Source organism: Ursus americanus, chromosome 3, assembly GCF_024610735.1.
Source record: "Ursus americanus isolate L20-20 chromosome 3, mUrsAme1.1.p, whole genome shotgun sequence".
Lineage (NCBI taxonomy): Eukaryota > Metazoa > Chordata > Mammalia > Carnivora > Ursidae > Ursus > Ursus americanus.
In genome coordinates this window covers 95294063-95320444 of record NC_142129.1, presented here as the reverse complement: position 1 = coordinate 95320444, position 26382 = coordinate 95294063, and the positions used below count along the sequence as shown (strand labels likewise).

At 55.0% G+C, this 26382-nt stretch overlaps 1 protein-coding gene across 3 annotated transcripts in view; it reads left to right on the top strand.

The window, feature by feature from the left end:
* Positions 1-26382, top strand: part of TNS3 (tensin 3) — a 214623-nt gene that overhangs the window by 45036 nt on the left and 143205 nt on the right. For all 3 annotated transcript variants that reach the window (XM_045793589.2, XM_045793582.2, XM_045793581.2), the window contains exon 3: positions 11681-11718. Coding sequence is in view for 2 of the 3 variants with exons in the window: in XM_045793582.2 (XP_045649538.2) it covers positions 11681-11718 (38 nt within the window). In the remaining variant the exon portion in view is untranslated. The remainder of the gene's footprint in view (positions 1-11680; positions 11719-26382) is intronic.

Genomic DNA, 26382 nt, shown 5'->3' with positions numbered 1-26382 from the left:
TCTATGGTCTGTTCCTTTTGTCAGTAAACTGTAGAGACCGTGCAAAGAGACCACGAGTAGCTTTGTCCCCTGTGATTTGTACACGTCACATGCGTCTGTATGTTGAGCCCGTGTATGTGTGGCCTGGAGACAATGAGGCACGCCCGTTACATACGTCATCTAAGCGGTCATGCATGCTGGTTTTGTGAGGTTGTGGTGGAAGGGCCCTTTCTTTGGCTCATTTCTGGAGAAGCAGTAGGAGTGTTGGAGCTGAGCGTGGATGGTGGAGTCAGGTTGCCGTGGTTCCCCTTCTGCCTGTCTCTTGAATTTTCCTTCAGAGTTACTGTGAATAGCAGGTAGGACCCATAATCAGCAGATCGTTGACTGGCTCAAGAAAGCATCTAGTAGTGTTAGTGATGGTGGTGGTGGTGATGGTGACGATGGTGGTGATTATGGTGGTGAGGGGATGATGATGGTAATGGTGATGGAGATGATGATGATGGTGATGTTGGTGATGGCATTGGTGGTGGTGGTGATGGTGATTGTGATGGTGATAGTGGTGATGATGGTGGTGACGGTGATAATGCTGATTATGGTGGTGATGACAGTGATACGATGATGATGATGATGGTGACTTTAGTGATGACGGTGGTGATATTGATGATGGTGTTGGTGATAATGAAGATGATGATGATGATGGTGATGATGGTGACATTGGTGTTGGTGATAATGAAGATGGTGATGATGATGGTGATGATGGTGACATTGGTAATGAGGAAGAAGATGGTGATGATGATGGTGATGATGATGGTGGTGACATTGGTGATGGTGTTGGTGATAATGCTGATTATAACAATGATCATGGTGATGGTGGTGATGAAGGTGAAGATAATGGTGATGAGGAACAAGATGCTGCTGCTGCTGCTGCTGATGGTGACACTGGTGATGACAGTGGTGACCTTGATGATGGTGTTGGTGATAATGCTGATTGTGGTGGTGCTGACAGTGATATGATGGTGCTGCTGGTGGCGATGGTGATGGTAGAGAAGGGTAGGGCTGTAGTCCGTGACTCAGGCTCCTATTTTTGCTTTTCCTTTTCTGGCTCGTTCTTGACCTTCCAAGTCTCTTACTGTCATATTTAACCCCCTGTTTTACCTCATATTTCATATGTGGCGAGATTAGGAGAAAAAGCTTAATTTTTATGAAGCTGAGATGCTTGACCTGGAGGCTTTCTTAATCCTTATTCTCAAACCTTACAGGGAAAGGCAGAGATGGAAGTGAGGGTGGTGATGGGGTTAAGTGTCTGGTTGTGGCTCACGACACGCCACCCAGAACCCCACTAATCTCAGCTCTGCCCTCGCCACCAGTCAGGACTCTGTGGTAACCTGTTCTCACTGCTCCAGCAGGTTCCCTCGGGTGGTTTAAAAAGGTTCAGTTTTCACTGATGATGCTTTTATGAACCCAACCTGGTCATATTTTAGATAAGGCAGTGGAAGGCTGTGGCACAGGTGATCTTGGTGTTCTGGTACTGAGTGGGTGTTGAGAGATGTGAGTTCTGGGGATTTTGTCCCCCGAGGGAGATGGTTCAGGAGGGTGCAGGGTCAGACCAGGCAGAAGCGATCCCACTGGAAAGGCTTTGCCTCGATCTCATAGTGGAATAGGCGAGAACAGACTGGAATGGAAAAGTGACAGAGAATGAAGGAATGCTGTGAAGGGGGCTACTCTAGGGAGGAGTCTGAGGAAATGAGGATTGAGAAAGGGAGCAACAAGGAGGCCAGAGGGAAGTGGAATGAGGGAGTTTTGTAAGGAAGATTTGATGATGACTTTTCCCCTTCAGTAAACAAAATGTGTGTTAAGCACATGCTGGAATGAGAATATGGGAAAGCTGTTCTCTGGGTGTGAGGAGCTTATGCTCTGAGGGGGGAGTCCTGTCTGTGAGGGGCTCATGGTCTGAGGGAGGTGTCCTGTCTGTGAGAGCTGTTTGAGGGGGGCGTCCTGTCTATGAGGAGGCGCTCATAGTCTGAAGGAGGAGTCCTGTTTGTGAGGGGCTCACGGTCTGAGGGAGGTGTCCTGTCTGTGAGGGCTCACTGTTTGAGGGAAGAGTCCTGTCTGTGAGGAGGCACTCACAGTCTGAGGGGGGCGTCCTGTCTGTGAGGCCATCACGGTCCACAGTATACTGAGTGATTACGGATAATGGCAAATCGGTACATATACGTGGTAAGTGCTTGCTTTGTGCCAGATGCTGTGTTACAACCCTAGGACATGGGGGCAGTTAGGACCAACAAGTGAACTGAGAGAACAGCGTGGCTGAGCAGTGAATGTTAGGGCAGGCTGCCCTGTGCTGGGGCCTCTGGTCCCCTCCTGTCTGTGTAGCCAGTTACTGGGAACCCAGAGAGGCTGGTGAACTTGAGTGTAGACAGGCGAGAAGCGGAGAAGCAAGGGCTCATCTCTCCCTTGGTAAATATGTGCAGAGTGTCGTATAAAAGCTTTTGACGGGCCTGTAAGACGGTGGCCTGGATTCCCGAGGCTCCTGCAGACATTTGGAAGAATAGCAGTTCCAAGACAACATGTAAAAATGTCTGGGGCTTCAGAGCCAGATGCTCTGGGCCGTGGCTGGTGCAGCGGGAGCCCGGATTCTTACCCCGGGCTTTGGAAACCCCTGTGTGACAAGGGAGCCGGCATGTGGTGGTGGAGACAGCGCTTCTGTGGACTGGATGTGTGTGTCATCAAGGCCTGGAAGACCAATGAGAAGCGCACATACCATGGACCCTAGACCCTCTCAGATGCAGGGCTCTGCTGAGCGTGGGAACTGGCTCCCACCCTGCACTCTGTGGCCTTGAGCTCCACTTGCTCTCTTGCTTGATGCTTGGCGGCTTCCCATTTTTGTGAGTCAGTGGATGAAAAGTGGTATCTCCCTTGGTCGTGTTTTTCATTCATCTGATTATTACTTGAGGGCGAGCCTCTCAACAGACACAGAGAAGATGTCTGTGGTGTTCATTTAGCGAGCTAGCCTTTCAAACCCTTCGCTCATTTAAAAAGTTAGATTATGGGGCACCTGGGTGGTGCAGTTGTTTGGGTGTCTGACTGTTGGTTTTGGCTCGTGATCTTGGGGTTGTGAGATCGAGCCCCGTGTCAGGCTTCACACTCTGCAGAGTCTGCTTGGGCTTCTCTCCTCTGTCTCCCTGCTGCGTACACGCACTCTCTTTCTCTCGGTAAATAAATCTTTTTAAAAAATTAGATTATTATCTTTCCCTCTTGAATTCGAGGAATTCATTATCTTACAAATATTGATCATTTTATCCATGACATCAGGCAGAGCATTTGCCAGCCTTTGATGGACTTTGACCCACAGGCATGTGAATTTCTTACCATCAGACCTTCTGCATGGCGAGCCTTCCAGGCAGTTATTTGTCTGATTTTGTCTGTGGACTGTTTAACTCGGGAAGGTCTTCAGGTGCAGCTTGTTCAAACCTACCCATCGTTTTGTTAAATCTCTGTGTTCGCTTATTTAAGGTGCCTTCCCTTCTCTGTGGCCATAAGAATGTTCTGCATATTTTATTCTAATATTCCTTCTGCTTTTCCAGTTCTGATCCAATTTCATGGTTGATTCATCTGGAATTTGCACTATTTTTGTTACATTTTGTGAGTTAGCTGGTTTTCCCAGTGAGATGTATCGCACGGTCCGTCCTTTGCTTACCTGAGTTGAGATGACGCCTCCATCCTGCCGAGTTCTCATGTGTGGATGAGCCCATTGCTCATGTCTGTTTTTACAGTGTTTGTTTTGTACCATATGTAGCTTTATGTCTCTTCATCTTGCCTGTTATAAGTGTTGTCACATATTAGATTTTTAGAAATCGTAGCGTTTCAATAGCTACCCAGTATTTTATGGATATACAATTTTTTTTTAAATTGCGTTGGTAAATTCTTTTTTTTTTCATGGCAGAAAGGAGTCTTTGGTATCACTTTGTTCTGCTTCTCATTCTGTACAACAAGAAGAGTGAGGTTGTCATGTGCGTATATGTGTGTATATTTTGTGCATCTGTTATGCGTGACTTAATAGAGAGGCTGGACCCTCCTATCTGCTTCAGCCTGTTTCAACCTTGTATGAGGCAGGATTCTCCAGAGAAACAGAACCAATGGGATTTGTCAGAGGAGTTGGCTCACCCGGTTAAGGAGGCTGCGAGGGCCCAAGATCTGCGGTTGGCAAGCTGGAGAACTGATGTATAGCTCCAGTCCAAGTCCAAGTTCAGAAGCAGGAGAACACTGATGTCCCAGGTCAAAGACAGTCAGGCAGACAGAACTCATTCTGTGTAGTTCCTCACCGGATTAGATGAGGCCCACCCTGCCCGGGGAGGGCAATCTGTTTCTCTCGCTTACAGATTCAGATATTAAGCTCATCCAGAAACAGCCTCCCAGACACACGCAGACACATCCAGAATCACGCTCAGCCAGATATCTGGGCATCTTGTGGCCCAGTGAAGTTGACACATAAAATGAGCCGTCACAAACATGTTTTTTTGGTTCAAGTATTGGAGGAAGATCCAGCCTCACACAGGTATGTATTTGAAAACGGAAGCATTTTGATAACCTTTTCGGATTATGGTGGGTATTCTTTTTGGATACCAAACCAAAGCTCAAGTGATGTTTCTTAAAGCTTAGTTTCGGTGTGGGACCTGGAACTGTGTTGATGAGCTTTCCCTACTCTGTGCTGTTAAGGTCCATGAGCCCATCTGGCACTTTGAGTATATGTTCTAGCCAGGCGTGACCGTGTGATGTCATGCAGTGGTCATTTGGAAAATACTGGTTCGACGAGTTCAGCAGAGTTCTCTGGATGTGAACACATTTATTATACAATACTAAAAAAACTCCCTATATTTATTCCTTTCAATGTTGATTCTATCAGATCAGTGTTAGAAGTTGTCAAGCTCATGGGGTTGGATACATGTCTCCCCAAATTCTAATTCTCACTTGAAATCTCAAATTTTGTCGTTGGCCAAATGCTGTCAGCTGTTTCCCTCACCGTGACAGGCACGCTTTGTTCATCGGTGAGACTGATGAGTGTGCAAGTCCGAATAGCCATGCATTGTCTGCCTGGAGTTCTTTCAGACAAAAACGGTGTTTCCTGAGAAGGCAGCTAGGTTAGCTGCCAGCTCCCACCCACACAGGTGCTCCTTCCAAGCTCCACCATGCTCCATTGTGCACAGAAGTGCTCAGTGCGCGTGTCCCAGCTGGTCTCATGGAAAGGTGAAAACGCGAGAAGAGAATACTGATTAAGCGGTGGACAGTGAGTGCTGTATTCCACACAGAGAAGCAGTACATCCTGAAACTAAGTACTGAGCATGTAATGGTTCTCAGGAGACACTAGGTGTCTTCTGTTACATGTGTTGTCTCCCTGGGTCATGAGCTTGGGTGTGGAGGTGGCAGGTGTGGGAAGCAATGAGGGATGTGACCCCGAGGCACAAACCAGTGGAAAACACAGGAGAGTAGGCACTCACGCTGTATTGTGAGGCTGTTTGGGCAGTTACTGGAGGAGAGTTCGGGGTGACACGGACACAGGGTCCTGTGAGGGTTATGTGGAGAGAGGTCTGTGGAAGCAGAAGGAACGTCCCAGTGGCCCGTGAGTTTGGCCTTGGGTGGAAGATTCCAGCCTCGCTGTTTCCTGGTGCTCAGCGCCCAGAAGCGAGGGACTCTGTAATGCAGAGAAGCCACAACGAGGAGGTGTGTGAAGAACAGAGCTTGTGCGTTTCGGCAGCGTCTTCAGAGACTCTGGATGAGGAACGATAGTAGAAGTGGTCATGCTCGGTGCGTGCAAGGGCTTCCCAGCTGGCCCTGTTCTGCGTGGCGTGCTCTACTGGCCTCCCGACCACCTGGGTCACAGGTGAGGAAACTGAGCCCCAGCACGTGGGGCCTCTGTACTTCAGCTCGGAGGATGTGCTGGTGCTTTCAGCGGGAAGAAATTGGACAAGGGCCGTGATGGAGCCAAAGGTAATGAGAGTAATGAGGCAAGTGTGTGTTGTTGTTTTTTTAATGAAAGGGACATTTTTGCAATTAGGATTAATGGGCTTCTTTTCCTTTTCATGTAAGTAAGTGAAAGTAATGAGATGCTGGGGAAACTGCAATGAACATGTTTGTGTAATGCATGCATTCGATACCAGCCACATTTAGAACCGTCAGTAATGGCTTTAGGAGGCAGAGTCATGGCCTTAGACAGTTACGTAGTGACGGGCCCAGAAATGCTGAGATTAACCTGTTGATTTTCATCTGGGAACAGAGCATAGAGTCTCTGTTTTAAAACGTGCACAGATTTCGCTCCTGACAGGGACCGCTGGTGTTTTTTAAAATGATTTTTGTTAATGCAGTAATTCAGGACTGTTCATGCAAATGAATGGTGCCTAGAATTTGCAAAGTCCTGAATTAGAAACAAATACTGTATAAAACCCTAAAGAGCCCACCAAAAAACTGTTAGAACTAATAAACGAATTTGGTAAAGTGGCAGCATACAAGGTCGACGTACAAAAGTCAGTTGTGTTTCCGGACAGTAACAGTGAACTATCTGAAAGAGAGATTAAGAATGGAATCTAATTTCCAGTGGCATGAAAAACAATAAAATGCTTAGGAATACGTTTAACCAATAGGGTGAAAGACCTGTGCTCTGAAAACTATAAGACACTGATGAAAGAAATCGAGGAGCACACAAATAGATGGAAAGATATTCCATGTTGTTGGATTGGAAGAATTAATATTGTTAAAATGTCCATGCTACCCAAGGCAGATTCAACACCATCTCTATCAAAATTCCAATGGCATTTCTTACAGAAATGGAAACAGCCCTAAAATTCAGATGAGATCACAAAAGACCTCAAATAGCCAAAGCAATCTTGAGAAAGAACCGAGCTGGAGGAGTTATGCTTCCTGATTTCAAACTATATTACAAAGCTGTAGTGATCAGAACAGTGTGGTACTGACATAAAAATAGGCACATGGACCAGCGACACAGTATTGGGAGCCTAGAAATAAACCCACACACCTATGACTCACTATTCTTTGACAAAGTTGCCAAGAACGCCCGACAGGGATGGATAGTCTCTTCAGCAGCAGTGCTGGGAAGATGAATCATGACACGCAGAAGAATGAAGCTATACTTGTGTCTCTACCACTGAGACAAATTAACTTGAACCAGATCAAAGTCTTAAATGTAAGACCTGAGCCTGTAAAATGACTAGAAGAAAACGGAGGAAAAATCTCCTTGATGTTGGTCTTTGCAGCGATTTCCTGGTTATGACACCAAAAGCAGACATCAAGAAGTGGGACTATGTCAACCTCAAAAGCTTCTGCATGGCCAAAGAAGCCCTCAACAAAATGGAAAGGCAACCCATAGCATGGGAGAAGATACTTGGAAATCATACGTCTGATGAGGGATTAGTATACAAAATATACAAAGAACTCCTACAACTCAACAGCAGACAAACAAATGATGGGATTAAGAAAGGGGCAGAGAAACTGAATGACACTTTCCCCAAGAAGACGTCTGGATGCCCAACAGGTACATGAAATGCAATTTACAATGCAAATTACAGTGTGTTATCATCTCACACCTGTTAGAATGACTGTCGTGAGAAAGACAAGAGATAACAGGTGTTGGCGAGGTTGTGGAGAAAGGGAACGCCCATGCACTGTTGGTGGGAACGCGGACTGGTGCAGCCACCGTGGAAAACAGTATGGAGGCTCCTCCAAAGAGTTAAACCTAGAATTTCATATAATCTGGCAGTTTTACTTCTGGGTATTTATTTGAAGGAAATGAAATCATTATCCAAATGATATCTCAAAGAGACATCTGTCCTCTCTTGCTCATAAAATCATTTATTCACAATAGCCAAGATACGGAAGCAACCTGAGTGTCCATTGATGGATGAATGGATAAAGAAATTTGGTATAGAAATGTGGAAAATTATTCAGCCACATAAAAGGGGACTCCTGCTGTTTGCGACAGCACGGATGACCCTGGAGGACACTCTGCTAAGTGAAATAAGTCAGAAAAAAACAAACACTTTACGGTTATCACTTATATGTGAAATCTTAAAAAACCCCCGAATACCTCAATCTCCTGAGAAACGGAGTAGAGTGGTGGTTTCCAGGGTTGAGCGCGGGGGAAATGGGAAGAAGTTGGTCTGAGGGCACGAACTTTCAGTTGCAAGATGAGTAAGTTTGGGGATCTAATGTACAGTGTGATGACTGTGGTTAACGGTACTTCATTGGCTACTTGAAGTTTGCTAAGAGAACAGATCTTAGGCATTTTGTCTCTCTCTCACACAAATGAGTAGTGTGACGGATGTGGTAATTAACGTGATTGTGGCAAATATTTCACAATGTAGACCTGTATCAAATCATCATGTTGTACACCTTAAATATATCCAATTTTGTCAATTATAGCCCAGGGAAGCTGGAAGCAAACAGCCACAAGGCATGAGCCGCCGTGCTGGGGAGAGGCTGGCGGGCAGAGTGCACGTGTGCACCTTGTCCTTCTGGACGTGTGCAGTTTGGGGATGCATTTCACTGGGGAACTTCTGGTGCTTTCTGCGGGCTCCCTTCTCCCTGGAGACTGCACCGCACGGAGTGGCAATCGGAGGGAGGGCCCCCACCACGTGCACCAACTTCTGAAAGTGGACCTAGAGCAGGTAAGACCTGACGTGTCTTGCAAGGACCCCAGGCTCCCATCAGTAGACATGCAGAAGATCCGTGGCTCTTTTGTGGAGCACGGTGAAAATCCAGCAAGCCTGCGTGATGGAAGGTGTTATCACGGTGCAGCTCGTGCCCGGTGGGCACTCCATCGGTGTCAGCTGCTGTTCCTCCTGTTCCTGTCACTATTACAGGACCCTGGTGATTCCCAACAAAGGATGCCGTCCTGGATGAGCTAGGTCTGGTGGGGGGAGATGGACACAGAGATTACTATGAAGTGAGGGGCAGTGGGTTGAAGGCTGGGGACAGGAAGGCAGGCCAGGGGCTTCTGGAACACATTAGCCCAGCCTAGGAGGAGTGACAGAGGGCTTCCTGGTGGAGAAGGTGTCTGCCGCCTTCAGTCTTAGAGAAAGAAACACGTCAGCTCAACACAGAAGGGTGTGTGGGAAGTTCTAGGCAGAGACAGGGGAGCAGAGCCAAGGGGGCGTGTAGAGATGGTGTGAGGAAGCTCTGGGTTGGGGGGATGGGAGGACGGGGAGGGGCTGCTGGCGACGGCACGGGGAATATTGGATCTGTGTTGAGGAGCTGCATGTTGTCTGTAGGTGAGAGGATTGGAAACCCAGCCTGGACTGTGTCCGCTTTGGGTGTTTATAAGTGTTGGAAAGGCCACGTGTGGCTGGGTGGAGAGCGGGGCCCCTCACCCTTGTGGTTTCCCATGAGGGGTGCTTACTGGACCACATGCAGTAGCACCCAGGAAAGCATCACGCACACGGCCAGGCACAACTGCTAGAGGTTGTCACCGGACCGCCGCTACTCTGAGACAAACCGGAGGGGCTGTCCACAAAACTTTGGGGGTCGCCTGCCTACGTACTGAAAGCAATGGGTCCACCTCTTGGGATCTCCCCCTTAGTGCCTGGGTGGTTTATGCGAGGCTATGATTAGTTAGCCTTTGTGAACGTAATGACTTCGCCCTACGATGGCCATGGACTCTCTTGTGGCTGAGTCGGCCGTCCACCACGAGTGTCACACCACTTGTCACCCTGCCACCGACCAGAGCCCTTTCCGGGTTGAGCGGGCCCGTCGTAGTGAGTACCTGCTCCTGCATGACCAGTCCCTCCAGAAGTTAGTGCCCTGCGTGGCTGTAGCACCTGTCACTTCTCACTGTTCTGTGGGACGGGAATTTGGGAGTCACGTGGCTGGGCAGTGCGACTCAGTGCCTGTTGAGAGGCTGCATTACCTGGAGGGACGACCGGGGCCGGAGCACCCCTCCCGAGGTGGCCCCTCACGTGGCTGCAAGCTGGTGCTGGCTGCTGGTGCGAGGGCTCAGTTCCCCCACGTAGCCTTTCTGCGGGACTGCTCCAGCGCCTGGCTGTCCTCAGCAGGGCTGGCTCGAGAGGTCGGGGTGGAGCCTGTGAGCCCTGTGTTCCGCCACACCGCCTTGTCCCACAGGCCAGCCCCAAGCCACTGTGGGAGGGACTGTGCGAGGCCGTGGGTGCACAGGTCACTCGGGCCACCTGGGAGTCTCATGGCCACGAGATCCGTGCCCCAGTCCCAGGCTGCGAGCGGACCACCCGCCCGGCCCGGTGTGTGTCTGAGCAGAGCATCCTTTGGGGCCTGCGGAATTCTTCCCTGCTTTTGTGCTAATTCTTGCTTACCCAGAGGCCAAGGGCCTCCGATGATGTCCTCTCTGCCTCGGGCCCTCCCGCTGGCCTCCAGCCCCCGGCTGTCTTCGGTCTGCGTTTCTGGTGTGGCGTGGAAGCCCGTTTTATTCCAAAGACAAGTCTATCTTGATTAGAAAATCACTCATCGCTTTTGTGCAGTGTCCCCATTAGGAGATGTCGAGTAAATGTTTGTCTTTGTGAACAATCTCACAAACCTCAGAGGCATAGAAAGACCATTCAGAAAAAAGATCTCGCAAAGATAATGCCCCTGGCTGTTCTCTACCGGAGTTCCTGTAACCGCCAGCCAGCGGCCAAGTTACTTTGTCTGCTTTATCCTTTTTCAGCCCGGCAGGGACCGTTATGAATTCAGTGTTTCTGTCCCCAGCTCTAGAAAGGAGAGGGACGGGGTGTGTGTGTGTGTGTGTGTGTGTGTGTTGGGTGGGGGACAGTCTGGGCTTCGAAGCGCTGAGCCAGATTTGGGGGCTGGCTGCTGCCCCCTGAGGCCTCGTTCTTCCAGGGCCCACACACTGTGTACACTGATATTGTGTTTGTCGTCTCAAGCCAGGGTCCCTCGATGGAGAGGAAGCCGGGGCCCAGAGAGGTCACTGGTCCTGCCCAGGGCCGCATGGCCGTGGAGGGCTGTGAAGGCCCCTGCTCCATGCACGCAGCCCAGGTCCCCTCCCCCACGCCCCAGCGGTGCCCCCGCCTCCCGTGTGCTGCTGTTTCCGCCTGGCATCTGGCGCTGGCCGGGGCAGGGCCCGCGTGCCCGAGCCGCGTGGGGGCTGGCGGGGCTCTCCTGCCATCAGCCCAGCTGCAGCCTCCCGAGGGCGGGCCTGTGAAATCCCCATTGGTTCCGGCTCTAAGCCTGCGCTGTTGGGGGGCCCCGGACCAATGCATGTCTCTGCGCTCGCACAATGGCCCCGGTGGAAGGATTCCCCTGCAGGAATTTAGACGTGGATTTATTCTGACAGCCCGTTCCCAGGCCGTCCGGAAGCGCGGGGTGTGCGGTGCTCAACCAGCGGGTTTGTCACTAATCGAAAGGCGCCAGTCCTGATGCCGGGGTGGGGGGGCACTTTTGGGTTTCCTGTTCCTTTTGGGGAGAAGCTGTGATTCCCAGGCCCACGTGGAGGCTTCTACAGTTCGGAGTCCGCGCGGCTCTCCTCCTCCAGGGATCTGGGAGAGCCCGGTGGTGGCTCGGCGCCTCGCGCACCAGGCGCACCCCGCACTTTGCTGAAGCGGGCACCGCGCGGCGAGGGCGGCCTCCCTCCGTCCCGGTCCTGGAGGGCGGACGGAGCTGGCAGGTGTGAGACCCGCTGCCGCCCCACCGGCTCACCGCACACCCCTTCTTTCTCTCTCTCTTCCAGCCTGCAAGTACTGCTGCCACAAGCAATGTGAAGCCAAGGTAAGCTGCCCCTTCCCCGGGGCTGTGCCCCCGCCTTGGCCTCTGCCGCTTGGCCTGTGGCCACAGGCATGGAACTCGCAAGAAAGGGCTACTAGATGCCTCGATAGCACGTATGCGTTTCCTCTTGGGAGTGAGCTGAGGAGCTGTGGACTCTGGGCTCCTCATTGTAGAAAGAGACGCTCGAGAATCTGGTTTCAGATAAGAATTCGGTCACTGACTCCCCCCGGCCCCCCAGCAGTGCCCCCTTCTCTCGCGTGATTACATCATCGCGTTGGGGGTGTGGGGGCGTAGGAATGGGTTTAGGGCACGTGCCTGGCCTGAGGATTTGGGGGGCTTCTTTTTAGGGTAGCTGTTCTTAGATTGGTGGGGGTCGTCAGGCTGTCATGGAATTTGGGGCCCTGGATTAGGGAAGGTTGTGCTTTTTGAGTTCCCTGGAGGGGCTACATTGCCGAGGGTCCCCAGAGGCACAGGAGGCCTGGAGTGCTTGGTTGGGGTTAGGACTTTGACTAGTGGGGCGGTGAGGAGGCCCGGAGCTGGCAGCTGGGCAGTTGGGGGCACCGCTAGGCAGAGGCCTGGTTTTCTGCTCGGGCCAGGGTATCTGCACCTCCCACATTTTCCAGGAGCGTGTGCATTGCCCCCTCTGCCTGGCCGGCCCTGCCTCAGAGGGAGGCCCTCACATGTCCCGCAGGCCGCCCCTGTGGCTGGAGGCCCAGGAAGATGGGGCTTTAGAAAGTGTAGGATTTGGTTGCTGCCGTGCATTTCCTGGGTCAGCTTGTTGCTGAGAATTGTCAACTGGCTCCGGGCTCTGAGCAGGAGTGTGTGCTGGAGGCGTGCTTCGTGCCCTGTGAGCTGGCTCCTCGTGGTGAGTTCTGTGTGTGGGGACTCGGGATCCTGAATCCCTCCACCCTCCCCACCACACACACGTGCACACACACACACACACGCACACACAAGCATGCACACACATGCACAATTCACGCCCACGTGGGAGTGCACACGGACACACAAGCAAGCACATGTACTCACACATGCACACACACACAATTCACGCCCAAGTGGGAGCACATGCACACACACAAGCACACATACACACACATGTGGGAGCACACAAGCATGCACACACAAAATTCACACGCATGTGGGAACACACGCACACACGCATGCATGCGTACACAAGTCACAGCATTCACACTCACATACTTCACAGACATGCTCACAAACACAGGCACACTTACAAGCACACACATGCAAACACACGGTTGGCAAGTAGTCTGGCCCTATGTGTTTTTTTCCAGAAAGAGGTTAAATAACTTTTCTTTAAAAACTTTCCACGGTGGGGGATTTGGAATGCAGGAGAGGCGGAGAGCGTAGTACAGAGCCCCGTGCTATACCGACTCCGAGCCCCCCGGCCAGCAACACTCCCGCCGTCCCCTCCGAAGCCCTGGTCCCCTGCCCCTCGGAGATGTTCCGTGATGTGCATTTGAGCTGTTTTAGGAGCCGGTGCCTGTGGTGGGGCTTCGGGGCACGTCTGCTTCCCTTCTGGTCTCACTGCGGAGGAGCCCCCTTTCTGGCCGAGGCCAGGTGTTCCTTGCTCGGACACACTCACGGGGGAGGGGGAGAGCTGATTTCCAGCCTTGGCTTATCCTCGCTCTGCTTTGCCTGCAAATACGCTCCTCTCTCAGACACGCAGTGTGCTTCTAAGTGATTGTGTTGGAGCACAGGAATTCTCTGGATTTCCAGGAGGGCCCCCCCCCTCCCCTACACCGGGAGGGTTGAGATGTGTTCGGCAGTATGGCTGGCTTGGCCACTCCTGGCTGGCAGTGGACAGCTGAGCCCCCCTGCTGTTGGCACCATATCTTGAAGGGGGCCCAGAGCCGGCTCCTTAGAGGATTGAATTCTTTGGCTCCAAGAGTATTCCAGAAGTCTTAGCTATCACCGATGATGGCATTTCTGGCCACAATAACTGGCAGTTTGCTCAAATGTAGATAAGCATTTTCTCTCAGTAGATCAGGATTGGGGGAAATGTATCCGCATTCATTTTTCTTGATAACCAGCTTTGAGTGGCAGGAGAGAATGCCCCCAGCAATAACAAAGCCCCTTCTTATTCTAGAACTATAACATTGTCGCCGTGGGGCGCAGGAGGGCCATACGTTCCCAGCCGCCGCTGGAGATAAGCGGAGGGCAGCTCCGTTTGCCAAGGGCTGAGACGCGGCTCTTGGAGACAGCGTGGGTCCACGCTTACCCCGTGTGCATGTAACACACAGGCTCCCGCAGTGTCCCGGGCTCGCTGGATTTCCTGACACACAACCGTGATGCTTTGGTTTGAGCCCAGGCTTTGGCGTGATGTCCGACCCGGTCCGGATGCTTACTGACTTGGGGAAGACAGGCACTGCGGGTTCCCTCTGTGACGTCCGCAGGCCTGGTGGGGATGTGGAAGGAGTAACAGAGGCCGGGGGTGTGGCACCCTCCCGGAGCACGTTAGTGTGTAGTGACCCCCGCTGTACCGTCAGTGCCAAGGACGGAGCCATCCTGCAGAAATGGGGCCGAGCCAGGGGCTGGGGGCTTGGGCAGGGAAGCCGAGTCATGAGCTGGGACCTCGATTGCAGCCTGGATGGACTGAGGTCACGGTTTTCCTGGCCAACAGGCAGTATGGCCCCTCAGGCGAGGCCTTGGGCTCAGAGGGCATGGAGAGGCAGAGACCTGGGCCATGATCCCTGCGGGGGCTTCTGTAGCAAGCCCCCGGGGTTACGGTTTCTTTATGTGTGAAATAAATGAGTGATCCGTCCACAGTCCGGCGTGAAGACAGCTTGCTCTTAGCTGTTAATTACGGTAATCTTGATTATTTAGGTTTTAGGGAAGGCAAATAATTTAGGTACAGTGGCTGGGAAGTTTGGGATTGCAAATCCTTTGCTCGTGGGGTGGCTGTGCTGGTTTCCTGGAGCCTCGCGAGCTGCCTGGGCAGCGGGAGCTGGTTTTTCCCGGCCGTTGGCTGACTCACAGGCACGAGCCAGGGGAAGTAGGGAAAGGCGTTGTAGGGAGGCAGGCGATGGGGTCCCCGGCGGGGCCCCCAATATGGCAGAGGTGGGGTCCCAATGAGCTTTGGTGAGTGGGCAAGAGCTCTGTGCAAGTGGGAATCCGTACCCCCAGGCACGGGTCGCTTCCACATCGGCCCAGACCGCACACCAGCTCTTACAGGAGCCGTGGGTTCGGGATTGACGTGTTCGAGAACATGTTATGCTGACTGCCAGGTGGGGTGTTTTGTTTTGTTTTGTTGCAAATGTAAGGTCCCATATCGGGACTGAGCGGTGAGTTGGCACAGCCGGAACCCGCCCGCGAAGGTACAGAGCAGTCATCTCGTGGAGGGTCCCCACGCCGGCCTCACCCCCAGCCCCCTGCTGTCTGTCTCCAAGGCCAGGGCTCTGTCCTCAGTCCTCTTTGTCCCTTGCATGGCGTGGATGCCCAGCTCGCCTATTCTCTTTCTGGATGTGCCCTGAATGTGCCTCGCTGGAGACAAAGTCTGGGACCCCAGGGTTGCCCCCCTCGGTGAGGTGGGTGCCCCCTTCAGGAGAGGAGGGAGTCCCAGGCCACTGCACGGACCTCTGTTTGCTCTGTCCCCGTGTGGCTGTCACGTGGTGGCCAAGCTGGGAGCCTCAAGCCTCTCAACAGAAGCTGAGCTGTTCCTCTCTCTGAAGGTTGAGGCACGGCCAGGCAGGGAGCCTCTCCCACGTCTGGGCCCCGAGCAGTGTCGGCCCCCCGTCCTGCCGCCGCCTCTGCTGGCCCCGTGCACTGGTGACCCCCGAGTTCCGGCTGTGGCTGGGTCAGGAGCCGCAGTGACCTGCCGGAGACTGCGTTTTCTAGGTGGCCCCTCTGTCATGAGGCCCAGAGCCTGCGACGTCCTCGGAAACCACCGCACACATGGGTCTTCGTGACAGCTGGCGTCCCCTGGCGTTAAGTGAGGCGTTTTAGCCAGGAGCTTAAGTCTGCTGGTTCCCCGGGGTCTCCAGACAGTTCTCTTCTCTGCTGTGTCCCAGGTGTGGTCTGTCAGCCCCTCCCAGCATCAATCCAGCAAACGGAGGCTGTCACACAGCCCCTGCGTCCCAGCGGTCGGGGCGTTGGGTTTTAGGTCTGTGCGTGCTTCGGGCATCCGCCGTGGAGCTGGGGCCGGCCTGTGCACCTGGCATCCCTGCTCCGAAGCCTCCAGACCCCTCAGCTCATGCCCTTCTGCCCCTTCTGCCCCTGGAGCCTGTGGCCCACCCCACGCTGGGTCTGTGTCTCCGCCAGGAAGGATGCCCGTGGGCCCTGGACCCGCCAGCCCCTCCCAGGGTCCTTCCTCCCCCGAGTGAGCTGCAGGTTGTTGCCATCACTCAGGCTTCTCGGAATTCCTTTGGAGATGCCGCAGAGCTGGGAGCGCGTCTCCGGGACTTTGCTGGTGGTGGGGCCTTGGGGGACGACGTGGTTTGTGAAGAATCCCAGGATCACGGCGCAGACTCTGAGTCAGCTCCGTGAGCAGCTGTTTCGTAGTCTTAATTCATTGCAAAAGTATGGGAGTCTGTGCGTGGCATGGTGACGTGACTTCTGAAGAGCTGCAGCCGTTTACACGTGCGTATTCTGGAAGGTTCCTCCGAGAACGGTCCTTCCTGCCAGGTCGCATCCGACCCATGCGTCCCTTGATCCTTTATAGACACCACTTGGTGGAGGTCTGCGTGACAGCTTAGCCCCTGCGCTGTGTCCCCTGGGTCGTGGGTCGTGGGGGGTGGGAGGAATGGCAGTGCTCATGGTTTGACATATTTTTAGCAAATTAATTCCAGTGTGTTCCCAGACTCACCTTGTGCGAAGGGGACCTAGTTACATGTAAGGGGATCCCGTGCGGTTCCTCAGGTTGTTCACGAACCTGCAACACGAGCTGGGAGCATGCAGATCCGTTCAAGCAAGCCGGCTTGCTGAGACACCTGCCGCCTGGCACCCTGAAGGCGGTGCCCCCCGACTTCGTGCAGCCCGGCTCCGATGGCAGAGTGAGGGCACCTGCAAACAGGAGACCCCTCTGTTCCATGCAGACGTCCCTCTCTTGACGAAGGTAGCAGATGTGCGAGCGTGCAGGTGCCCGCTGCAGCTCGGGGGACGGGATGCCGAGGCTGGGGTGCCCTGGGGCCAGGCTGCCAGGGGCACCTGTCCTCAAATGTGGACAAAACCGAGAAGGAGCACTTGGTGAATAATTTTCTTCTAAGTGTTAGTGACGGGAATCACCGCTTCGTGCAACTCCGCAGAGGGGATTCTTTTCCTCACGCCTGCCCTCCTTTTGGGAGAAGAGAAGGAGACGGAGGAGTTTCCAGGTGCAGCTATCGGACCGTGGGGCAAGGACACCGGGATCTGAGCTTGACTGCCCTGTGGTAGCCACAGCCGCTAGGGGTGTTGGTTTCTTTCTCTACGAAATACGGATACCTTCCGTGAGGGGTTCGAGAACCGGGTTCAGCAGCTTGAGCAAGCCCGGCACTGGGGCCTCTGAAGGGAGCGTTCCCCCTTCGAGTACTCGGGATAACTTGCATCTTGCATGTTGGGAGCAAGCATATGTCTCTGGAGACCGTTCTGTCTGCAGTCGGGGTCATTATTCTACTAATCCAGCTATTCCATGAAATGTCGACCCGCGAACAACACAAATCACTATGCATCTTATTTCCTAAGCGTTTAAATGGCACAAAAGGATGCTATACTTTCCACGTTCTCTTCCTGAGAATGGGATCTTCTCTGCCAAGCATACAAATCCCATTTAATTGGCTACTTTTGTGCCCCTCATGCAGCCTGGGTCTCACCTGAAAGTGCTTCCACATGGCCAGTGGCAAAGGAGTGGGCTTAGCATTCCCTAAGACCCCAGCCTGTCCGTGCTGCCTTGACCCTGGCCGGCTCTGTGGCTTCTCCCAGGTGGGCTCCCAGCCCTGCCACCTGGCTCCCACAAGTACCCCTGCTCCCCCAGCATCCTGCACTGATGTGTGCTGGCTGCAGCCCTGGCTCATCCCCGGGGAGGACTTCTCTGGTCCCCTTGGGTGTGGTCCCACAGTGACTGGGCCCGTGGCAGAGCGGGACCTTCGGATGCCACCACCTGCCTGGTCCTGGGTTCCCATGTGACTGCCCACCTAGCAGGAGCGGGCCCCCTCTTGTCTCTGTCCCACCCTGGCGGCTGTGGGTGCCTGGCCGTGTGCACGGACGCATGTGGAATTCTTCACTTGTCCTCTCTCGGGGGTGGCACCGTCCCCGTGTACCAGTGGCGTGGCAGTGTGGTGCCCCTGCCTGTCTGCGTGGGCTCTGCTCAGTCCAGGTGCAGCTTTACGATCTGCTGGCCTCCCTGCCGGGAGGACCCCTGCGGCTCCTTCCAGGCCACCCACGTGTGCTGGGGATCAGCGCGCGCACCGCTGACTGGCGCGTTTGGCTCCCTCACGCTCCCTGTCATCACCTCCGTCACAGAAGCGGTGTCCCCTCCACAGACAGCTCCGGACACTCCTTGGGCGCCTTGCTGCTTGCCTCTGTCGAGAGCGGCCCTGGCTTCTTTCTAGAAGACACGAACTCTTCATTCTTCATTCACGTTCCCTGTGAGCAAACGCCCTGTTCATGACTTCTTGTCCAGACACACTACTGTCTTTTACTGGCCACCATGACTTGTTGAACTGTTTAGAGTCTATACTCTATGCCCGCATTGTGCGGCCGACCCCTCTCTCCAGCTCGGGGGTCCTCCCAGCTGCGCAGTGCCCCGTGCCCTCCCCAGCCTGCCTGTACCTGGCGCTCCTGCTTCACGGAACGCTCTTCTCCCGGACGCCTCGCTCCTGCCCTCAGGCTGCCCGTGCGTCTGTTCGAATCCGCGGACACCTGCGGTCCTTGCCTCTTTCCTGACCCGCCCTTTACTAGGCTGCCGGGTCCTGGTGGACGAGGCGTACCCCAGGTGCTGGCGTCGGGGAGGGCGTGCAGGGCTGGCTCCCTTGCTCCCTGCTGGGGTCTTTCCGTGCTTCCCGGCTGCCACGGCTGGTGTCCCTTCTTGCTATCGCCAGCCAGGTCCTAACCGAGGCTGTTCTTTGGTGCCTGTGCAGTCCATTCTGGCGCCTGGCGGTGTGGGCTCAGGGACTTCCCCGCGGCGTTGGGGGCTGCGCTCCTGCTCCGGTCAGGAGACCACATTACGTCCGAGAGAGGACGTCCCGAGCCGCATCTTGTTCTCAGAGTCACCTCTCTGCTGCCCATTCCTTCCACTGCCTTCCAAGCCCCAGCTTCTGGTGGCGGGGGGGGGGGTCATTAGACCCCCGCTGGTGACTTCCCTGTCCCCTTCTTCCCCCCGTCAGGGAGGACGTGCTGGTGGCCTTGGGGGCCCTGCAGCCTGGTCCCAGGATGTTCCCACCACACCTGCAGCTTCCCGCTGCCTGGTGGCCGCCCCCGGGCGCCGTCCCCGTGTTGTCAGAGCATGTGTGTCCCTGGACAGCCTGGCCACCGGGGTCAGGCCCTTGAGGACGGAGGTCCAACGCCGGGGTCAGGACCGTGCCTGTGTGCTTCCCTTCTTGGGTGGCCATGGTGTGAGTCTGAGCGTTCACGGGGCCCTGAGTGGCACATCGGCGCCTCCTGTGTGAAATCTCTCACGTTCCACCTGGGCTGGAGCATTTCCAGTCCTCGTGCCAGCTTTCTCCTGGTGGTGACTCCAGAGGACAGGCTTTCGGAGTGACACCCCCATCTGCCCACTTGCGGGGGCAGGACGACGACACTGAGCTCTGGATTCTCTACCTCCACGTTTCAGTTTGTAAAATACAGCTTCCATTTTGCTCTGTGTTTTGCTTTTTGTCTTGGAAAGCTCTTCATTTTGAGCAGGGATTCAGGAAGTGCTGGCCTCCCGCTTTCCCGCAGGCTGGGAATGGCTCACGGATGCCCTCTCGGTGCTTCTGGGCAGCAGCCTGCACGGCTGGCTCCAGCCTCTGCACCTGCAGCTCCGAACCCCACAGGCGTCCCATCGGCCTCGACACAGCTGGGCCTGCTGAGCCATCCTTGCAGGAGGGGACCCCGGGCTGCGGCTTCGTCGGGGGCGGGGGGGCAGGGAGGACAGGATGGCTGAGTGGCTAGCGCTGGCTATGAAATCAGAAGTCCTGTTCCAGAGTCTTTATTTCACTTTCTGTCCTCTTAGAGGCTTTTTCTGGACGTTTAAAAAGCGTGTGGCAGGTGTTGACCGGGCCGTCGGGGGCCTGTCGGAAAGCTCTGTGCTGCCCAGGGAGAGTGGGGGGCTACACAGAGGGGCGGCAGGGAGTCACCCCTGCATTTCCAGGCAGACCTTGGCAGACGGGCCCGGGGCTGCAGGCCGGTCTCGGGCGTCCCCCCTGGGATCCTGGCTGCAGTGGGATTTTGTAACCGTGAATGAAGATTCAGCTTCCGACGGGGCGAACCCGTGAGCGTTTATGGCACACGCTTCTGTGGACACTCCGAGTGGACAGGCTGCCTCCGTGCCACCTAACGCCAAAGCTCCATGTTTCCTTTTCAGATTCGGTGGTAAGTTGCAAGCTGTCGGGATTTGTCATGCTCCCTTCCCTGGGTCACAGGACAGTTGGTGAAAACCGAACGATTCGTTGTGTTATTCTTAGACACTGCGGGCAGAGTGTTTTTGGGGAAGTCCCATTCAGCACCCCCGTGGAATGTACCATTTCCTTCCTTAAAGGACTGCAGTGTGTTCGTGCCTTTTCTTCCTTTCTGTAGCAAGAAGGAAGGTGTTAAAAATAATGTCCCGGGGCGGGGTGTGTGGGTCCTAAGCTCCTCTCTTCAAGAGAGACAGAAGCACGTGCTTTGCGGGGCGTGTTTTGGCCCAGCTCACACTGTGTCTCCCGGCCCATGCACCCTGCTGGGTGGGGTGGGCGTCCCAGCCGGGGCGGGGGGCATTCTTCCCCCATCTCCCTGTCTGCAAGACCGCCCACCACACAGTTCTTCATGGAAGGTGTTGGGGGGCTCAGTGGGGGGCGGGGCTCGGTGGGGGAGGGGTTTGCGGGAGGAGGAGAGGAGGGGCTTGGTGGGAGGAGAGGAGGGAGGGGTTATGATGTCCCCTGTGTGGTTGAGGAAGACTGAGTCCACAGAGGAGGGGCCACCTGAGCTGGTCAGGTCGCTGGGAGAGGACATGGCGGAGACAGGGGACATGGGGAGGACGGGGCACAGGGAGGGCAAGGGGTGCACCTCTGAGGCCATGTCCAGGGACTTTTCTGTGCTATCCAGCCGACTCTGTGCCTTTGAAAAACTGTGTGTTTATTATATGTAAAAAATAAATTTTTGTTTGAAATAAGCATACGGTTAGAAAAGTCACATGTCATAAATATCCAGTCTGATGGTTTTGACAGTGGACAGGTGGGCGCGACCATGCAGGTGAGGGGACCGTGTACCCCGTGCCCCGCTGCGCCGCTGGGGACCCTTGCCCACCTGCCCCTGCCGAGGCTTGCGGCCTTTGCCCTCGAAGCAGGTGGACACCCGGCCATCATAGTCTCCGTGTCCTCTTGCTCCTATGTCGGCAGTGTCCTCGCCGCCTCGGGCTTTGGAAGGGGATGGATGGGAGCTGCTTGTCCCCACTGCCCCGTTGGGGCATGGTGAAGGACGCATCTCCTGGGTGCCAGCCTGCCCTCTGGCATGTTCCCTCTGGTTGGGGTGCCGCTGAGTCACCCGCCAAAGGGCCGCTGGTGCTCCCGCCTCGGAGCTGCAACCTGCTTCGCTCCTGGGGGAAACTTTGGAAAGAGCGCACAGGCCTTAGTGTGGGGGTGACTGACAGCGTCTTCTAATTCATTAAAATGTATATTATCCACCAACATGGGTTCTGTAATTATTATTAATTTCCGGTCACTCGTGACACGCTGCAGGCCGACTGTGGTGACAGTTGGTGAGGAGTGGTCTGAATTTGAGACCTGGATTTTTCTCGTGGAAAGTGGTCCGGGAATTTGGTGCACTTATGTGTCAGTCTGCTGTTTTAAATGACCAGAAAAGTAAAAGCCGTTTTTAAAAGGCTTCTTAAATTTTACATATGTGTATTTTTTTTTATCTTTCTGCAATTCAGTTGTATTTATGAGATTTTCTTCTGGTTCTTTGGCAAGCCACTGGCATCTTACTAAGTATCAGATGTCATCTTTTTTTTTTTTCTTTTCACAAAGATAGGAAACCGTAATCTGGTAGGTTCCGGCCCCAGGGGGTCTATGGGGCTCCATTCTGGTCTCGTCTAATTTCCAGGGGTCCTGCACACGACACCTCACCTCTGAGGGCCCCGGCTTCCTCACCTGGAAAGTGAGACCGTCAGGAAGGTGCCAGGCCTCCGCACTCAGCCTGATCTGGTCACCGAGCAAGCATCCCACCGTGGGCCCAGGTGGCCCTTGCCCGCCACCTGGAGAAGCACGACTGGGACATTGTTCCCGCAGTAGACTCACAGATCTCTGGTCTCGGACAAATATTGGTAACCAGACGAACGCAGAGCAGGATTTTCTCGATCTAATTCTTTTCTGTGCCATGTGAGCGTTGACAGGCGTTTGCCTGGACCTCAGGCCTCGATTGGGTCAGGAAGCCACCTCGAACACTCACTACCAGCGTACATGTGGGAATAAGACCCAGTCTGGGGCAGGTGTGCAACTGCTCTAGAAGTTACTAGAATTGCAGAGCTTGTTGGGGCCGACCCTGCGGGCCAGCGGAGCCGGGACTGAGGGCCGACAACACCTGGGGCGGCTTACCTTTCCTCTTTTTATAAAAGAAAAAACACAACCTTCAGTAGCTCCTTGCTAACTTGAAGGAGAAACGTGATGAAAGGATCCCTAGGAGTGCCCCACCCTCCGCCCCCATGTGGGGCAGGCAGGCCCTGGGGGGCATATTTTCTCCTGGGATTACACGGGTGACGTGAGCTCTCCTACCCCCTGGGAGAGCTTGAAGCAAGCAGGTAAATCAATGGAGTCTTGGACGCTGGCATTCTGTGGAACCGTCTTCACACGATGCTGTCCCTGTTCAGAGGGCAGTGTGGAGATCTGCCCCTGGGCCTTCCCGCCATTGCCTGTGCGCCCCCACCCACAGGAGCGTTGATGGGCACACTTGACTGAGGAGCTGAGTCGCCTGCCCACGTGGCAGCCCTCCTGGCCCTGCCCAGAGGACCCGGCTCCCGCCAGACTTGTGGGAATGTCCTGTGTTGACCTGGGTCCTCCACTGGCCTGGTCAGACCTTTGAGGCTTCATGTGCCCCCACCCCCAGATCTGCGCCTGGAAGCCGTGAGCCCCAGAACCTCAGAATGTGGCTGTTTGCGCAGCTAGGGCCTCAAAGGAGGTGATGGAGGTATAGTGACGTGGCTGGAGTGACCCCACAGGACTGGCGTCCTTAGAAGAAGGGGGGATCAGGACACAGACACACACGGAGGGATAAGCAGCGGACGCGGGGAGGAGACGGCCATGGACATGCCCAGGAGGGAGACCTTGGGGGAACCGGCCATGCCATGCGTGGACCTCGTGCCATGCGTGGATCTGACTCCGGGACCAGGAGGGAAGAGAGATGTCTGTTCAAGGTGCAGGGTCTGTGGGACTGTCCTTGTCCCCGAGCGACCGACACGGGTGGTATCTGAGCTCTTCTCTGGATGTCAGCACTGGGGAGAGGGGCTTCCCTTCTGTCACTGCCCTGTCCCGTTTCTGATCAACCGTAATGGTTCTTATAAACACAATTAAACTTTGATCTCTTCTCCATCTTATGTAATGGGCGAATAAAAACATCTTGTGTTTATTGGAGCGCCTGGGTGGCTCAGTGGTTAAGCGTCTGCCTTCGGCTCAGGGCGTGATCCCGGCGTTATGGGATCGAGCCCCACATCAGGCTCCTCCGCTATGAGCCTGCTTCTTCCTCTCCCACTCCCCCTGCTTGTGTTCCCTCTCTCGCTGGCTGTCTCTCTCTCTGTCAAATAAATAAATAAAATCTTTAAAAAAAAAAATCTTGTGTTTATCGATCAGCAACACACAGCCCCAGAGTCAAAGCTATAAAATAATAAAGGATGAAGAGAACGTGAAAGATTCTGCCCCTTGAGAAAAAGCCCTGCCCTCCTCCCTCGGGACTGCTGCTCCGTGCAGAGACGTGGGGGCCCCCGAGATTCCGCACAGTCCTGGGGTCAGCGGACACGTTGCTTGGGTGTCTGTCTCTCCAGTTGGGTGCGGGGCGTGAGGGGGCAGGTGGTCTCTCTGGTTAACGTCGGGGGGAAGCAGGTGCTGCCACCCGATCTCGTAAGCAATCGCCTTTGCAAAGATAAAGCAAAGGTCAGCCCTCTGCCACACTGTGCCCCGCCTCTGTTGGCATTCTCAGTACTGTGAATTTTAAAATGAAGTGGTTTTATTTAATGGTGCAAGTTGGGCATAAGGTCGCGCATCTTCCTTGGGCGTCACTCAGTAAAGTGCTTCTGCAGCCATCAAGGTGGGTGGGTGGCCCACCTGTTTTTCTCTCCCTGTTTCACTCGCATGTCCGTGAGGGTGGATGGGTTTATCGTGGGCACGTGGGGGCACTGATTGAGTGCTTCTTCATAACTTGGTGCTTTTGAGTGGACACACCCTTCCAGAATCCCGGCCTGAGTATTTGCTCATGCCAGTGCGATGCCAGCCAGGGGAGAATTTTCCTGTGGGCAGGATTACCTGGAAAATGAGTAGGCAGTGCGGCCGGAGAGAAGATGAGCTGCTGGCTTTCCCTGGGGCAGCTGCCCTCGTGAAAATGTGCCACATGCTTGAGGGCACTGGCTTCCGTGGGCTTCTGTGGTGCTCACTCATGTGGCCCAGCACAACTGGGATTGTCCACGATTCCGGAAGGGTCGGCTCGGCTTTACCTTTCCTCTGCGCCCACGGGCTGTGTGGGCCTTCATTATACACACGCGTTTCCGGAGAGAGCGGTGGTGTGCTGTTTTATGTGGCTTTGTTCGAAGTAAAATTTAGTAAGAATTGGCAACAACAAACGCTGAGTTCATTGTTTTGTTGAGCTAATGGAAAAGAGACAATCTCTGTAGGGCACGGGGAGGGCTGAACTGTAATTTCGGTCCCAGGACCTTAATTTCCAGAAGTAAACAGAGGGGCCAAGTTAGGCCCTGTGAGGTGGGTCTCACTCCCCCGGAGAAGGAGTCTCAGCTCCTAGCCTGGGTCAGCCCCTGGGGGTGTTGGCCAGAGCGCCCCGGTGCCCTTGCAGAGGGGCAGCTGCAGGGCTGGACCTGGGTTGTGCGAGAGTGTGCACACGGACACACGTGCACGCTTCATTCAGACACGCAGTCACTCGTAGACACACCAGCACTCACACCCACACTCCCGTTCCCAGGGCACAGTCACCCCCTGGAGCGAGGCCCCCTCTATCTGGTAACCTGTCCACCTGCTGGCCTGGGGAGAGTTTTCGATACCTCGTGCTGCAGGTGCGATGGAGCCAGGTGTGGCCGGGTGCAGTCCTGTTTGTTTATGGTTGTCCTTGGTTACGGTGACTTGGCCCCTAATGCAGCCGCGATGAGGCCATAAACCAGTCCCAGAGCAGACCTCTTGCGATCTCTCCAGGCTGTCGCAGTCCCTGGCGGTGCTGGTACTGCTGCCCTCCCCTGTCCCCCGTGGGCTCCGCCCCTCGCCCACCCGCCGGGTACTTGCGGTGAGAAAGCAGAGCAATTCCCTCCAGGGGAGGAACGTGGAGTTTGGACCCAGTGGGATCTGCCCACACTGCCCAGCCTCTGTGAGACTCAGCCCTTCACGCACCGAAGGGACGGTCATTGGCTTTCTGGGTGGCAGTCAGGGCCAGCAAGCAGGACCCGCAGACCCAGCGTGTGGCCCACTTGGGACATGAAGATGCCCCTTGGATGAGCCGTGGGCATCCCCGTGAGTGCAGCCCGGGGGTGGCAGCTGGGCCCCATTCTCCTGTGACCGTGCTCAGGCCACCTTCCAGAGCAGGAAGGAGCTCGGTGAGGGAGGCACTGTCCAGGCCCCCAGGGTGCAGCCATGTCCTCCCTCTAATGCACTGGCTGTGCACTTGGGGCTCTGTGGGCGTCCTGCTGTCAGACGGTCCCTGGGAACAGTGCCACGTCGGGACCCTCCCTCGGTCCTGACGCGCGTGGCAGGTGCCACCGGGTTTTTAGCTCCGTCAGTGAGACAGGACTGGTTCCTGCGTAACCTGGATATTGAGAAGCATCAGCTCTTGCATGACGGGGAAGGTCAGGCCCACCTGGAAACCATCCAGCACCACGGTGTTTTCTTTCATGAAGTGAGCATAGCAGATGGCCCGCTGGGCGTGTGATCTGAGGTCGCCGTAAGATGGGGACAGAAAGCAGGTGAGCGGGCTCCACCGTTACTGACCCGACCTGAACCCCGAACAGCTGCCTGTGTTGTTCTTACCTGGCGTCTCTGTCCCAAGGGGAGGTGGGGGGGGGCGTGGGTCAGGGGAGCAGGTGCGTGGCTGGTGGAGAGCCCGTGATCGTGTGCTGTGCCTCTCTGATCAGACTGAAGAGCTGGAGGGAACCCCTGAGTGTCCAGGACATGCAAGGGGGGGACTCTGCATGGCTGCATACATCCCAGGTGCCAGGCAGGGTGGTCCACGGGGGACCATGCATGTGCCCTGCACCCTCCCACCATACCCCTGCCAGACTGGAGTCCGCTGGCGTCCTCTCTCTTATTCCAAGGGAGGAAATGCAGCAGGCCAAGCGGTGTGTTCTCCGGGAGT